The following is a 16,520-nucleotide window of genomic DNA, read 5'->3' as shown; positions in this document are numbered from 1 at the left end:
GAATGGGAAAGACTAGAGATCGCTTCAAGAAAATTAGAGATACCAAGGGAACATTTCATGCAAAGATGGGCTCAATAAAGGACAGAAATGGTATGGACCTAAAAGAAGCAGAAGATATTAAGAAGAGATGGCAAGAATACTCAGAAGAACTGTACAAAGAAGATCTTCATGACCCAGATAACCACGAAGCTGTGATCACTCACCCAGAGCCAGACATCCTGGAATGTGAAGTCAGGTGGGCCTTAGGAAGCATCACTATGAACAAAGCTAGTGGAGGTGTTAGAATTCCAGCTGAGCTATTTCAAATCCTAAAAGATGATGCTGTGAAAGTGCTGTACTCAGTATGCCAACAAATTTGGAAAACTCAGCAGTGGCAACAGGACTGGAAAATGTCCGTTTTCATTCCAGTCCCTAAGAAAGACAAAGCCAAAGAATGTTCAAACTACTGCACAATTGCACTCATCTCACACGCTGGCAAAGTAATGCTCAAAATTCTTCAAGCTAGGCCTCAACAGTACGTGAACCGAGAACTTTCAGATGTTCAAGCTGGTTTTAGAAAAGGCAGAGGAACCAGAGATTAAATTGCCAACATCCGTTGGATCATGGAAAAAGCAAGAGAGTTCCAGAAAAACATATACCTGTGCTTCATTGACTACATCAAAGCCTTTGACTGTGTGGATCACGACAGACTGTGGAAACTTCTTCAAGAGATGGGAGTACCAGACCACCTGACCTGCCTCCTGAGACACCTGTCAAGAAGCAACGGTTGGAACTGGACATGGAACAACATATTGGGAAAGGAGTACATCAAGGCTGTATGTTGTCACCCTGCTTATTTAACTTATATGCAGTGTGTATGTGTGTGTGTGTGTGTGTGTGTGTGTTAGTCACTCAGTTGTGTCCGACTCCGTGTGACCCCATGGACCCCAGAGGCTCACCAGGCTCCTCTGTCCGTGAGATTCTCCAGTCAAGAATACTGAAGTGGGTTGCCATTTCCTTCTCCATTGTATTTGAAAAGGGAAGAAATAAAAATATATGCTGGATGTACTTCTGGATATTTGTATATGATGAACTCCTTTCCCAAACTGGGAGTACATCAAGGCTGTATATTGTCACCCTGCTTATTTAACTTATATGCAGAGTACATCATGCGACAAGCTGGAATCAAGATTGTCGGGAGAAATATTAATCACCTCAGATGTGCAGATGACACCACCCTTATGGCAGAAAGCAAAGAAGAAGTAAAGAATCTCTTGATGAAAGTAAAAGAGGAGAGTGAAAAAGCTGGCTTAAAACTCAGCATTCAGAAAACTAAGATCATGCCATCTGGTCCCGTCACTTCATGGGAAATAGATGGGGAAGTAATGGAAACAGTGACCGACTTTATTTTCTTGGGCTCCACAATCACTGCAGATATTGACTGCAGCCATGAAATTAAAAGACGCTTGCTCCTTGGAAGAAAAGCTATGACCAACCTAGACAGCATAATAAAAAGCAGAGACGTTACTTTGCCGACAAAGATCTGTCTCATCAAGGCTGTGGTTTTTCTAGTAGACATGTATGGATGTGAGAGTTGGACCTTAAAGAAAGCTGAGTGCTGAAGAATTGATGCTTTTGAACTGTGGTGTTGGAGAAGACTCTTGAGAGTCCCTTGGACTGCAAGGAGATCCAACCAGTCCATCCTAAAGGAAATCAATCCTGAATATTCATTGGAAGGACTGATGCTGAAGCTGAAACTCCAATACTTTGGCTACCTGATGCAAAGAACTGACTCATTAGAAAAGACCCTGATGCTGGGAAAGATTGAAGGCAGGAGGAAAAGGAGACGACAGAGGATGAGATGGTTGGATGGCATCACCAACTTGATGGACATGAGTTTGAGTAAGCTCTAGGAGTTGATGATGGACAGGGAAGCCTGGCTTGCTGTAATCCATGGAATCACAGAGAGTCGGACACAATTGAGCAACTGAACTGAGGGCCTGTGGAGTGGGGGCTGGAGGGTTGTGAGAGTCTGAGATGGGCTTGAATAAGAACAAGACTCCACTCACTGAGTAATGCTAGAAAAGCCATTTATATCTCAAGCCTCATGTCTGCAACGTGGGGCTCTCTGTAGGGCTGGGTTACCGGCAGTCTGTGAGAGCAGAAGGAAGAAGAATGTAAGCCATTCCAGCAAATGGGCAGGGTGCAGTTTTTCCTTAACTGCACCAGGAGCAATTTGCGGCAATTTTGAGAAGTTAAACCAACTTTTTAAACTCTCTTTTGCTTTTCCAACTAGCAACTGGCACAGATCGAGATAGACCTGAAGTCCCGAACAGCTGCCTACAACACTCTGAAGACAAACCTAGAAAATCTGGAGAAGAAATCCATGTGAGTATTCGGGCCCTGGGCTCCTGGCGGCCTCAGGGCCTGGCTGAGTTGGGGTCCAGGCTGGGCTTATACCCATGCGTTTGAGATCATTGGCTGAGCCAAGGTCTGTATCTGTCCGTGTCTGAGCGGGAAGGCCAGAGGCACTCCTGCATGTTCATGAGCTGTGTGCTGGGTGGGGAGGTCAGCAGTCACAGTGGTTGATCCTTTGAGCATATACACTGAGTGAAGGAGCTGAGGGTGAAGTGGGTCGGTGTCTACCTCCCTCTTCTGTTAATTCTTTCGAGCAATGGGTTTTTTGGGGGTTTTTTTCGGCCACAGCTTGCATCTTGTGGGGTCTTAGTTCCCTGACCAGGGACTAAACCCAGGCCACTACAGCGAAAGTGCAGAGTCCTAACCATTGGAACCACCAGGGAATTCCTTGCTCAATTATTATTATGTACCTACTACACTCAGGCCTTATGTGTGTGTGCCATCAGTGGCTCAGTCATGTCCGACTCTTTGTGACCCCATGGACTGTAGCCCATCAGCCTCCTCTGTCCATGAGATTTCCCGGGCAAGAATATTGGAGTGGGTTGCCATTTGGTATTCCAGGAGGTCTTCCTGACCCAGGGATTGAACCCATGACTCTTGCATATCCTGCATTGGCAGACGGATTCTTTATCACTGGGAAAGCCCACTCAGGCCTAATATTAGGCCCTGAAGGTACAAAGCAGAATTAAGTATCATTTCTGCACTTGGAGAACTCACAATTATTCATTCAACAAACATTCATGGAAAGTGTGCTTTGCACAAGGGGTACGGGTGTAAATCAGACAGATAAGGTCTAATAGCACAAGGAGTCCGGGACAGGAAGGCACGTGCAGGGGGCCTTTGGAGAGGGCCCCTAAAGGCCTTTTCAGTGATGGCTGGTTGGCAGGGGGAGGAGAGAGGTGTAAGCTCTGGGGCGGGGTAGGCTAGAGAGCCTCTGCAGGACGGCTCTTCAGCCTTGACTGAGGGCTTGAGAACGCTTTCCTTGGGAAGCATCTGTGCTTAGGTATGAGTTAACATCACAGCCTGTGCACTGATGCAACAGTGACAGACTGCGTTTTCTTGGGCTCCAAAATCACTGTGGATGATGACTGTAGCCATGGAATTAGAAGACGCTTGCTCCTAGGAAGAAAAGCTATGACCAACCTAGACATCACGTTAAAAAGCAGAGACTTCACTTTGCCAACAAAGGTCCCTGTAGTCAAACCTATGGTTTTTCAAGTAGTCACGTATGGATGTGAGAGATGGACCTGAAGAAAGGTGAGCACCGAAGAATTGATGCTTTTGAACTGTGGTGTTGGAGAAGACTCTTGAGAGTCCCTTGGACTGCAAGGAGATCCACCCAGTCCATCCTAAAGGAGATCAGTCCTGAATATTCATTGGAAGGACTGAAGCTGAAGCTGAAGCTCCAATCCTTTGGCCTCCTGATTCGAAGCGCCGGCTGACTGGAAAAGACCTTGTTGGAAAGATTGGAGGCAGGAGGAGAAGGGGACGACAGAGGATGAGATGGTTGGATGGCATTGCCAACTCGATGGACATGAGTTTGAGCAAACTCCGAGAGATAGTGAAGGATAGGGAAGCCTGGAGTGCTTCAGTTCATGGGGTCACAAACAGTTGGACACGACTGAGCAACTGGACAACTATGCACTGATACCACAGAGCATCTCAGGAACTGTAATCTTGGCCCAATTGCTGGTACAATAGCCTTGGTCCCTGTTCTAGAAAATACCATGACCTCAATGAGACTAGGCTCCACTGGACACACATGCAAAGCTATTTCAGGTGAATGTCTCCTGGCTGCTGGACCAGCAAGGCGTGTAATGTGCAACGGAGCCCTCATCAGGGCTGGTTTGCCCAGCACAGCCCGGGTGGCTTCTTGGTCCAGCCACTGCATTGCCACTTGCGTAACTTACGCTGCCTGCCACCAGCGATCCCCCCCCAACAGCCGGTGGCTTGTGCCAGGGCAGCGCCGGCAGCCAAAGTGTTGAATTCAGCTCAGGTGACTGGTGATGGCACCTGGGGTCCTGCCAGCCACTGCAATTCTGGCCGCCCAGACACAGAGCCAGGGGACACTTGGCCCAGGGTCCCCGCCCCTCCCTGGGGAGTATCCCAAGCCTTCCTGTCCCCCGCGGCCCTAGGGGTGTGCCCAGGGGTGCTTCCATGTGCCTTTCTGCTGACCCCACCTCTTTGTCCCCCGTGAATCCAGGGGAAACCTCTTCACTCGGACCCTGAGCGACATTGTGAGCAAAGAAGACTTCGTGCTGGATTCCGAGTACCTGATCACACTGCTGGTCATTGTCCCCAAGTAAGCGGGCCAGAGTGAGAGGGGGGTTGGGGGTTTGGGGCTGGGTTGGCGATCACAAAGGAAATCGTCCTGCTCAGTGGAGAGGAAGGGAGAGCCCACCACGGCCAGATGCCAGGGCCCTAAATGGCAGCTGTGGAGTTGGTTTCAGGAGCAGCTGATAGAGCTGTGGTGGTCATAGTGACAGGAGCGGCCGTTTCTCAGACATCCGTCCACCGTTGTCAGATGCCATACAGAGGAGGCATCTCACACAGGCCTGGGGGCTGCTATTGTTCCCTAGTCCTAAAACCCGAGAGCTCAGCTGGCCTGCCCAAGGTCACACAGGCCTGGGATTAGAGCTCCCAGCTGGAGTCTCCACTGAGTCCTTCCCACGGGCCCCTCCCTGCTGCCTGGGGCCTCCTAGGGAGGTGAGCATTCCAGTGTCCATGGCAGGGCCTCGGGGGATGTTTGGGGTGCTGTCTGGCCCCCAGCCCTGCTCCCCCCAGTCCCTCAGGGAAAAGGCATGCAATTTCCTAGACACTCAGGACACCTTACAGCCTTTTGTTCAAAAATCATTGAACGATTCTGTACTCTTGCAGGCCGAGTTACGTACAATGGCAAAAAACCTATGAATCCCTCTCAGACATGGTGGTCCCACGGTCAACCAAGTAAGTGAGGCCTCAGGTCCTGGGTTTGGGGGGCCATGTATGGGCACTCTGGGACACCCAGCCACCAAACATATCCCAGAGATGCAAGGGCCCTCAGCCCTCCACACATGTTCGTTCATGGCCACACACTCAGTCACAGGCCAGACTCCCTCCATCTTTCAGAAGTCTGCTCCCTTGCCGTCTCCTCCAGGAAGCCCATCCTGACTACCTTCTGGCCCTCAGCGCTTGCAAGCCCTGAGCAGCAGCACTCTGTTCTGCATGCTTATCTTGGCTAGATTCTTCCCCCCTTGCGGGTCAAGCAAGGGCCTGGCCATGATAACCACAGAGCATGAGTAGGGAAGGAAGAGTCTCGGCGTGTGGCCTGCTGGGGTCAGAGCAGGAGCGGCCAGTGAGGGATGGAAAAGTGACTTAGAAGAGATGGAGGAATATATTCAACCCATGAGTGCCACCCAGTGGGGAAAACCAAGGATTTAGTGCTGTAGGCAGGAACAGGCATAGATCTCACTGTACGATGTGAAGTGGAGAGAAGATTGTAGAAGGGGACACACAGCATGAAGGCATTTATTATTTAAGATCTCCAAATGGACAGACCAGACGGTATGTGACTTGAGAGATGCAGGTGCACGGATCACGGGATATTTGAGGATGAGAAATGCTGAACAGCACAGCAGTGACCTGGGGGTGGGCCGCAAGATGTGGTTGGGAGGGCACGTGGGTCTTCAATTGTTTGAAAATTGTTCTATGTTTTAAGCTTGATGGAGGGAAGGGGGGATACATGGATATTTGTCATTCTCTATACCTTTCCCTGTATCTGAAATAGCTTGTCATTTGAAATGATTTGACAGTGAGTCTTGTGGCTCAGAGGGTAAAGAATCCAACTGCAGTGAAGAAGACCCAGGTTCGATCCCTGCATTGGGAAGATCCCCTGGAGAAGGGAATGGCAACCCACTCCAGTATTGTTGCCTGGAGAATCCCATGGCCAGAGGAGCCTGGGGGGCTGCAGTTCATGGGGTCAAAAAGAGTCAGATAAGACTGAGCAATTAACACACGCGCACGTGCGCGCGCGCGCACACACACACACACACACACGCACACACACACTTGGACGCACATAGAGCTCAGCGTGGGGGCAGCCCTGTCCACTCCCATCCCAGCCCAGAGGCCTCTGGCCTGGCACCTGCTGTAGGGCTGGCTCTCCCTGGGTCACAGGCTCTCAAGCAATAGCAATCAGGAGCTAAACTGAAGGGTGCAGGGAACAGGACAGTCACAGCCTGAGGTCGCAAGAGGAGGCTGAAGGAGTGAGCCGGGGGCAGCGTACCCGCAGGAGGTGGAGGAGGGGGTGCAGGCTGGCAGAGGAGCTGCCTTCAAAACTGGCCTGTTTGGCCGGAACGTTCACTTTTCTCCAGGGCTGGCTGTCCATGGCCACATGCAGGGACAGCCTTCTACCAGAGGCAGCTTGGCTTCTCAGATTAGAACCCCCAGGCCCTTCATTGTCAGGGGGTACCTGCGAGCCTCTGGAGATGACTGTGGACAGGTTCCTGGATCCTGGGTCAGCTCCGATGGGTGGCTTGGAGAAGCAGGAAAGGTGATCCGAGACCCTGCCCGGGCCCATGGTCAGGTCATGTGGTCAGCAGGATGCCAAGGCCCTTAGAACATGGGTCCCAGTGACCACAGCACTCCTACGTCAGGGTGTACCAGGGAGGCCGTGTCTAATTAGAACAGTGTGACACTGGACATGAAATGCCCATTGTGGGATGGTTTTTACCAATGGGAACTCTGCCCTGCTTCATTGCACCGTGGCATTCGAGAGCTGGGCACTTGCTATGCATGCCAGGTGATTAAGATCTGTGATCAGCTGGGTCTTGGCTGGTTCATGTCCAGACCACCAGCCCAGATCTGCGCGAGTCTCCAGCATTTTCCTCCAGGGGCTGTGTTCAGATCACCCACAGGCCTCTGCAGCCCTAGCCTGGAGGGTGAGTGAAAGGAGTCGGAGTTAGGCTGCTCACAACACACTGCCTAGAGTTAGGACGCAGGAAGGGTGTCCTTCGTCCGGTGCCCTCGCTCCTTCCAGGGCCGCTGCGCCTGGACCACCAGGCCCCCACTGGCAGCAGCCCACCGCCCCCGGAGAGACGACGGACTCTCTCCCGCTGGGCTCAGCGGCCTGGTGGTGCACCCAGTGAACGAGACTTTCTCTCCAACAGGTTGATTGCTGAGGACAAGGAGGGCGGCCTCTTCACCGTGACTCTGTTTCGAAAAGTGATCGATGATTTCAAAACCAAAGCCAAAGAGAATAAGTAAGGGCCAGCCTTGGTGGGTTTTCCCAGAGGTTGGTTCGTCTGCCCTTGGAGGGGGTGATTTCTGGCCCACCTGGAAGCTTCTTAGCCACAGCCGCTCGTTTGCTTGTTTTAAGGTTCACTGTACGAGAATTTTACTATGATGAAAAAGAAATTAAAAGGGAAAGGGAAGAGATGACCCGATTGTTGTCGGATAAGAAGCAACAATATGTGAGTATATGATACTGGCCGGGAGGGTTCTCAGGAAGGTTCTGGGTGGCCCCCACCCCACCACAACCTACCTCCCACCTATGCACCACAGGCCTGGAGCACAAGGGCCCTGCCCAATCCCCACCCCCCAGTGATCTTCATCCCCCTCCCTCCAGTGCATACCCCCAGGGACGTGTCCTCCTGGGGCTGCTGGAGCAGGTCTGGGGGACAGTGACAAGCACGGTAACCCGGAGGTGGCACGTGAGCCCTGCAGCGGCAGATCTCACCGAGCCAGTCCCTGCCCTCCGGGAAGGGACTCCGGGCTCCGTCCTGAGGATGAGAAAGTGAGGCTCTGAGAGGCGAGCGAGCACGAGCCCAGGGAGGGGACCTCGCCAGCCCCTGGAGGTTGGGCGAGGCTGTTGGCACTTCAGGCAGCAGCACTTGTGCCAAGAGCGGCCACCACTTTGCAGAGTGCAGCCAGCGGTCACCTGAAGGCCTGGCCTGCATGACCTCCAGGAGGGACGTGACCAGTCACCAGCACCTGTACTTACCTCCCCCAGGCTTTTAGCAAAGAGTGGGTGCTTCTCCCAGAAACTTCCGACCACTGCCACTCAGAACCTTCTCCTGTGTGAGGGCAGCTGAGCTCAAGGGGGAGAAAAACAGGTTTTCATTGTTGACGTGTGAGCGGTGCGGCTGTGACTCTGTAAAATGGGCACATTCGGGACTTGGAGTGAGCCTGAGCCCCGTGGGATGTTTTCAGGTCCCCATCCCCCACCGGCCCCACCAGGGAGGGTTCTCAGAGAAGCTTCCAGTTCAGCCTCTAGTATCGAGAGGAGGGAGGAGAGGGAGGTCCAGTGTGTAAACACGAGGCTATGTGTGTGTTTGGGTGACGTGCGAGTGCCTTCCACGGGCCGTGTGTTTGCCCAGGGCCTCCTCCGGCCTCGGGCTGGGCATTCTGCGTGTCCCACCTGACCTCTCAGGTCAGTGACCTTTGCAGAGGGACTGCAGACACATGGCCTCCGAGTGAGAACCAGGCTCAGAGCCCCCATAATGGGGCCTCCCAATCCCCACCGGATCAGCCCATCCTTCTTTGAGGAGGAAACGGAAACTGATGACATAGAAGTACCTGTGGGGGATTTCAGCCCCTGTCCCCTGGAGGTGGGCATAGCTACCTGCTCCAGTATTCTTGCCTGGAGAATCTCGTGGACTGAGGAGCCTGGCGGGCTACTGTACACAGGGTCGAACAGAGTCGGACACGACTGGAGCGACTTAGCACACACGCCCCTCGAGGAGAAAGGCACGAGCACACAAGGGAACACACACTTCTTAGATCTATAATCTGTTGGGCTCCGGCCGAGGCGCCAGGGCTTGGCGCCCCTTCCTGAGGCTAAGAACTGAGCTGGAGCCCTAAGCCCCTTGTCTCAGACCACACTCATCAGCAGAAAGGATGATCACCAGCCGGAGCTGAGGCCAAAGGGTGTCCTCCTTTACCCCAGCCCACCCGAAACCAAAATAACCCAAGGGCGTTCGAGCCCACTCTTTAGCTGAGGCCTCTCCCCGCTTGCCTCAGTCCTGGCCCCGGCCCCCCATGGCGTTGCTTGATGGTGGCACCTTTCACGGGTGTCCGGGGCCTTTGGCACACATCTCCAAGCTGGCACAGACCCCCCTGGGGATCATAGTGATACACCTGAACCTGACGCCTGCACCTCCGCCTCGGGTTGCTCACTGGCGCTTCTTCATGTGGTGTAGACTTCTGCAGCCCTGGCTGCCCCGGGGAGCCCTGCCCAGCCTCCCTGGAGGGGGAACCGGAGCCCCAAAGGAGACACACTGAAACATTTAGTTCCTTATGAGGCTCTTGCGGTGCGCCCTCTAGCAGGGTCAGCTGGGGTCAGCCCTACCCCAGCTTAAGAATCTCTTCCCGCCTTTAGCCTTCTTTGAGGTGGGACCAGTGTCCTGCGTCTCTGTCGTTAACTTGTTAACCGGAGAGACCGGGTTGGATCCCGGGTTTCAGCCCCCTTTGAGAGTACAGGCCAGGATTTTCCTGGGCTTTGCCCGTTTGCACAGAAAGATGTTAAAGGGTGCTTGACCTATTTCCTGCCTGCAACATGCCTAAGTGCACTCCGATTGCCGAAGAGGCGATTGTGGGCTGACCTTGGGGGAGACACCCTGACGGAGCCCACACAGCCTGGCAGGTGGAGCTGGATGGTGCCAACATGGAAAAGCTCCTGGCTAGGCCGAGGGAGGGGCTGTGGACTCTGCCCCTGAAATGTGGAATCCCAGGTCTTTAATGCCCTCTGCCACCCACCCCCCCATCCCACTCCCAGCAGGCCAAGGGCATCATCATGCCTTCCAGTCCAACCAGCACGCAAGTTCCCAGAGGGTGGGCCGGCATTCCTGAGTCGCTAAGCACGTGCTTTTCAAGCCGTGAGAATGATTTCTGTTTTGTGCTGCCTGTTTGCTGAAAGATTAATAAATAATTTCTGTGCCCTTAGCAAACTTCCTGTGTTGCTCTTAAAAAGGGATCATCCACCTTCCCGGACCACAAGGTTAAGGTAACCCCGCTAGGGAACCCCGATAGGCCCGCTGCGGGGCAGAGCGACAGAGAGAGAGAGAATGAGGGCGAGGGTGAGGTAAGCAACCCCCCCGGGAGCCCTGGGGTTCCCCGGCTCGCACATCCTCGCCCGCCCGCGCAGGCACCTTTGGGAGAAAACAAATCCTCGCCTTTCCTGTTACCTACTGTGGCTTTCGAGGTCTTAAATTCAAGGACCCCCAGAATCACGCTTCCTCCTAATCTGCAGGGCCTCTTGGGAGCTGCCCTCCGCTCCCCCAGCAGTGATGGGTGCTTGCTGGCCAGGGTGCCTTGGTTCTGGCTGGAGGTGGCTGGAGCTGGTGATGGGGCACATCCTGGCTGGGGCCGGGGGGGTGGTGGTGGTTGGGCATCTCAGCTGTCTTCCCTGGATGCCCCAGCTGGACCCACCCCTGACCTCTTTGGGCATCCGTGGAAGACAGCCATGCCAGCATTAGTGATAGCTGCTGTGGCTGATGGGCTGTGGCCCCGTGAAGTGGGGCCGTGAGGAGACCCCTGAAAGCGGTGGCCGGTGGATGATGCCAGGACCTGGCAGAAGGGGGACTCGTTGGCAGCGCAGTGTCAGACAGAGAAGTCTGCCAGCTGCCTGCGGAAAGCCCTGGGTCAGCTACTGCAGCTTGGTTGGCAGTGGCCCCGTGCGTGTGCCAGGTGGGCTGGCCCACCGAACCACCCTGGCACCGGCGGCCCCTGGAGAACACACAACCAGGCCTGGCCCTGGGCCTTGTCCGACCGACCTGCTGCTTCTGTGGGCCACTGGGCATTTCTTCTCGGCTTGGGGCTCGTTCTGCCAAAACCCACGTCCCTCTGTTGGCCAGGCGTCGGGTGGAGTGGCCGGGAGGGGTCACCGCTCTCCTATCCTCTGCAGGGCCCGCTGCTGCGATGGCTCAAGGTCCACTTCAGCGAAGCCTTTGTTGCCTGGATCCACATCAAGGCACTGAGAGTGTTTGTGGAGTCTGTGCTCAGGTGCGTAGACGTGATGCTCTGGGGCCACCTGGGCTCTGCCACCTTCCTTCCAACCAGGACACCCCACCCTGCCAGGCTCTGGGACAGCCCTGGCCTTCCTACCCTCTTCTGCAATTCTTGGCTCTTGGAAACAAGCTTAGGGATTCCTGACTCCAACAAACCTTCCCTCAGTCCTGAGGCCCCTGCTCTCCTGTGCTCTGAGTCTCCTGTCAGGCTGGCGTCTTGCTCCTGCAGGAAACACCAGCACTGTCTCCGTCCTTGAGTTTTGAGGCCTAGCCCTCAAGGCAGCACAAAATATAAAACCCAAACAAACCAACAACAACAAAACTTACTTTACCTCTTTTTTAACAAATGCAAAATAGGTTCACTCTTTTGTGGAAAACTTGGCAACTACAGGTAAGCACAAAGAATGAAGAAAAATCACCTGTAACTTTAACACCAAGAAGAAACACTGCTAACTCGCTGGTGTTCCTAGCATCCTTCAGGCTTTTTGAGTTTGTTTTTTTAAATTTGCAGATATGCATGATTTTTATAAAATGTTTACAAAAATGGAGTCAAGCAGGAAACTTTTCCTGAAGCCCATTTGAACATCTGTGTCCTGAACTATTGGTGTGTGTGTGGGGGGTCTTGGCAGCACTGCATGTAGCTGACTGCACCCCCATTCCCAAAGCTTGGTTTGCTCAGGCCTGCAGGTCCAGTGGCCCCTTGGCCCCTCTGGGTGGTCTTGCTGGGCCCCTTCCGTGTGCACACCAAAGGCGTCCTCAGGACCCCATCCCACACCTGCCTGGTGGAGTGCCCCACTCTCTTTTCCTTGCCCAGGTTTCCTGGATGCCCCCTGCTATTCATTTTCCCAGAGGCTTCCCCTGGACTCCTGGCTCATCTTCCCTCCCAGTCCTTTCCTCCTGATCCTCGTATCTGCCAATGGCCTCAGGTTCCTCCCCAAACTTCAGGGCCCCCTTGGACGCCTCCCTCCCCTCATCCTTACGGCCTTCCCCCTCCCTCCACATCACAGCACCCCTGACAAGCCTCCATCCTGCCTTGACCCTTGCTCTCTCTCTCTGTCTCTCTCTTTCACCATCTCCTTCCCAGCTGTTCCCAAAGGCTCTTCCTTGGTCCTCTGCCTCCAGCTCATCCTTCATGTGGGTGCCAACGTGGTTTTGTCCAAGCACAAGCTGGGTCTGACGTGGCTCCTCGTCCTCTCTCAGACATCTCAGACCTCTGTCATGGCAAGCATTGTGACAATGGGCTGAAGGGCAGACTCAGGATAACCCAGAGTGTTCCAGACATCAACAGGCCCCAGTCTGTCCCTGCTCACCTTGAAAATCATTGGTCCTCAGGCTCAGTACAGCAAAGCCTGCCATCCTTACTGGAGGCCCATTTTGCTCAAGAGTGAGGTCCAGATGGTCCACAGAGGTCCCAAATATTGTGTTTAAGCTCAATAAAAGGGAAGTATATGCAAAAACAATTCTATTCAAAACTATAAATGTATGACATTCTTAAAACCTATACTTTTATTTCTCCTGAATAGTTGTAATACATCACTACTGTTAAAAAAAAATTCAAGTTCAGAAATAGGTACTGTGGAAAGTAAGTTCCTGTCAGTTCCACCACCCATGGATTAACCCAGTTAATGGTTTTAAGACTCTTCTTTCCCAAGTTGGGTCATTTATACTTGATGTTCTACAATTTTTTTTTTCATCTACTTATAGTCTCATCACTATGCATAGAGATACTTGATCTTTTTTCATGACTTTTTCATATTCCATCGTATGGAGCACGCATAAGCTAAGAAAACAGATGTTAAAGCAACTTGATTAGAGCAGATGGCTACAGTTCACCTGTTATCTTATTCCTCCGACCCCTCGGCCTTGCCCTCAATTGCCCTCAATTGCCCTCAATTGGTCCTTGGTCTTTCCTCAGAGTTGGTTCTGTCCTTTTTCCCTACTCTGGGAGCTGGAGGGGAGGGCCGGGGTGACTTGCCTCTCTGCCTGTCACCCAGCCCGGAGTCGGATAGAGAGGAGGTGTTGTACGTTTGTGGGCTGAATGACATCAAAGAGAAGTGGACCAACCCTCAGTGGAGGAAGTGCTGGTTCATTGTCAGGCGCTTAAATCACCCAAGATGAAAATGGAAATGGGCCCTGGGTGAGTGGTGGGACGGTGATGAGACTGGAGAAGCCAGCAAGGTAGCTGGGTAATTAATTAGTCTGGATCTTGGGAGAGGACTTGGTGGAGAATGGATGTTAGGGAATGACCAATGACGGTTGATGTGTTTGGATGAGCTCACCTACAGAGGGTCATTCAGAGGGTACACCAAAGGGGAGCCCAGCCTCTAAGGAGTTGGGGCAGAGAAGCCCATGGGGATGTCAGAGGCCGGAGGAGGGAGAGATGGGTGAGTCAGGAAGCAGACGGTTGAGGCTTGACGTGTCTCTGGAATGGGACCACTGGGCGTGAGCAACTAGTAACTGAAGGATGCTCCGGTGACATAGGACCCTGGATGCTCTCATAGGTGGGATGAGAGCTGGGGAAATTGGTGAAAAGGGCACAATGGTGGCATGTGAGCAGGCAGGGGTGGTGACTGCGACTTTCTTACTACAGAGGGCACAAGTGGAGGGCCCCCATTAGGGGGCCTCGAGGGGACGGAGGCTCCTGTACTGAGTGGTCCAGAAGTGGGCAGCCTGGTGGCGGCTGGAGGAGAAAGGAGTGGGAGAGCTGACCTGGAAGGCCTGTTCTGAGCAGGATGGAGTAGGTGTTCGAACTGACCAGGAGGGACAGCTAGCATGGAGAGGACTGGAAGGGTCTAGGGAGAATGTGGAAGCCCTGAAACCAAAAGGAGGGTGAGATGAGGAAGGGGTACAGAGCGTGGAGGCTGGGCGAGGGGCAAAGAGCATTCCTGTAGCCAGTGTCTAGCTGGGGGTGTCTGTTACTCACCAGACACAGGGGTAGCACCGTGAACAAGGAGCTCACAGCTGGTCAGGGGAGCAGAGCTCAGCAGATGGCCTCTTGGTTCAGGGGAAAGGTAAACAGCCTCCCAGAGCAATCTGGCGATGAACGTGGTGGGGTGCCCAGTCGGAGGGTGGCAGAGTGATGATCTGGCTACTGCGTCTGTGAGCTGGAATGCTGTCTCCAGACACACATGTGCCCTGGGCTCTGCATCAGTGACTGTCACCTTTTGAGAAGTCTGAAGTCTGGTGCTTGGACTTCCCTGCGGTGGGCAGGGTCAGCTGTGCTGGTGAGGTCGTGGGTGTGCGGTGGGGTCTCTACCCAGGGAATGGGAGTGGGGTGGGACGTTCGGGAGGGAAGGCAGGGTGAGAGCCACTACTCACTCAAGCGACAGGGACTCTCCAGGAAGCACTACAACCTTCTACTCGTTGTCCTCTGGGTAGCCGGAGCTTGGACGACAAGAGAAGGAATGAGGGTGTCTGCTGGGCCATCCTCTCACCCCATCGAGCCCAGGGGCTCCTGCTGTTCCCTGCCAGCATCAGCGGCCCCTGTGGCCCTCCTCCTCTTGGCTCTGGTGGGGCCCCGCTCGCTCAGTGTCCTAAGGCCTTGCTTGGTTACAGTGAGGCAATTACAAATGGCCCTTTCATTTTACTTTTCTATAGACCCACTAGGAGACCTCAGGACTTGAGTGAACACTTTGCACCATTAACAGCCAGAAATGAGGACCAGGAAAGTCAGGGGCTAGTTTATGAGCCTTGATTGTGAAATAAAAACGAAGTAATACTAACAGGTTAGGCAGTAAAAGGGCATCTCGAGGCCAGCTTTCACATGCCTGACTCGGGCGTGAAGCATGGGTAAGTATTGAATATCCAAGCATTTGCGCACTGGTAGTATATATATATATATTTAAAACACTGACCCATTACAAAATGCACATTTACTTAATATATGGGCTTCCCTGGTGGCTCAGACGGTAAAGCATCTGCCTGCAATGCGGGAGACCCGGGTTCGATTCCTGGGTCGGGAAGATCCCCTGGAAAAGGAAACAGCAATCCACTCCAGCACTCTTGCCTGGAAAATCCCATGGACAGAGGAACTTGATGCACATTTACTTAATATAGTACTCGGTGTAAACATTTTTGTTTGCACTGGGTCTCCATTGCTGTGCGCGGGCTTGCTGTAATGGTAGAGAGCAGGGGCTACTCTCTAGTTGCCGAGCATGGGCTCTAGACCCACGGGCTTCAGTAGTTGTGGCGCACAGCCCCTTGGCTGCTCTGTGGCAGGTGGGATGTTCCTGGACCAGGGATGGAATCCGTGTATCCTGCATTGACAGGCGGATTCTTACCCACTGGACCAGCAGGGAAGTCTCAGTGTAAATACGTTGTTGAGATAACACAATAGGAAAAGCTGCCAGCAAGTGGTTTTTACATGTACACCAGCATCCACAGTCCATTTAAAATCCTGTCCACCCAAAACTCGGCAAAAGGAATGAACAATCTTGATAAACCACATCTGTGTGTGCTGGTCTTTCAGTGGAGAAAAGTAAAGCCACTAAGTTGCATTTTAGACAAAGGCTTTGGAGTCAAAGTATTTTTTGGACGGCCTCAACTTGAGCCCTTACCACCTGACAATCACACATACCCAAGGGACCCCTTGGCTCTTAGTCAAAGACTGTCACCATCAGAAGCTGTTGAGCATGTTGTAGAGATTTTTCTATGCAGAAAGATCTAATATTTAGCCTCACTCCTGACCCTTGACATTCTGCTCAACTGAGTTTTCTTCTCCTAAGCTGTGTGGGCTGATGTTTCACTCTTACTAGGATTTACTGTCAGGTTCATTTTACCCATACTGGCAGTAACTCGTTACACACTTGCTCTGCCTCAACAGGTATGGACTGCCAGTGAACTTCCAAGCGGTTCTCCTCCAGCCTCATAAGAAGTCATGCACCAAACGTTTACGACAGGTTCTGAACTCCGTCTTCAGGCATCTGGATGAAGTTGCAGCTGCAAGTATATTGGATGTAGGTATATCATCCAGAGAAAGCTGCCTTTTACAGTAAGGTCAGCCTCTCCACATGGAGCTATTCCCCCAAAACGGTACCTGCCAGACTATTAGAAAAATCTACACTTCACAAATGTGAAAGGTTAACAAGAGACTGCGTTGAGTTGGGGTGGACTGTGGCAGGCAGAAATTGCGGCCAATGC

The 16,520-nt window shown here is 52.9% G+C and overlaps 1 protein-coding gene across 7 annotated transcripts in view; it reads left to right on the top strand.

Annotated features, from left to right (window-relative positions):
* The window catches only part of ATP6V1C2 (ATPase H+ transporting V1 subunit C2), a 60,882-nt gene that overhangs the window by 44,021 nt on the left and 341 nt on the right, over positions 1–16,520 (top strand). For 5 of the 7 annotated variants that reach the window (XM_027556080.1, XM_027556079.1, XM_027556078.1 and 2 more), the window contains 8 exons: positions 2,276–2,367; positions 4,601–4,699; positions 5,275–5,343; positions 7,545–7,637; positions 7,754–7,847; positions 10,319–10,456; positions 11,279–11,376; positions 16,204–16,336. In XM_027556080.1, the coding sequence (XP_027411881.1) occupies positions 2,276–2,367; positions 4,601–4,699; positions 5,275–5,343; positions 7,545–7,637; positions 7,754–7,847; positions 10,319–10,456; positions 11,279–11,376; positions 16,204–16,336 (816 nt within the window). The remainder of the gene's footprint in view (positions 1–2,275; positions 2,368–4,600; positions 4,700–5,274; positions 5,344–7,544; positions 7,638–7,753; positions 7,848–10,318; positions 10,457–11,278; positions 11,377–16,203; positions 16,337–16,520) is intronic. The other 2 variants (XM_027556082.1, XM_027556083.1) reach the window with 1 other exon arrangement.

Source organism: Bos indicus x Bos taurus, chromosome 11, assembly GCF_003369695.1.
Source record: "Bos indicus x Bos taurus breed Angus x Brahman F1 hybrid chromosome 11, Bos_hybrid_MaternalHap_v2.0, whole genome shotgun sequence".
NCBI classification, from domain to species: Eukaryota; Metazoa; Chordata; class Mammalia; order Artiodactyla; family Bovidae; genus Bos; species Bos indicus x Bos taurus.
The sequence above is the reverse complement of the archived record's forward strand: the minus strand, read 5'-3'. Positions and strand labels throughout refer to the sequence as shown.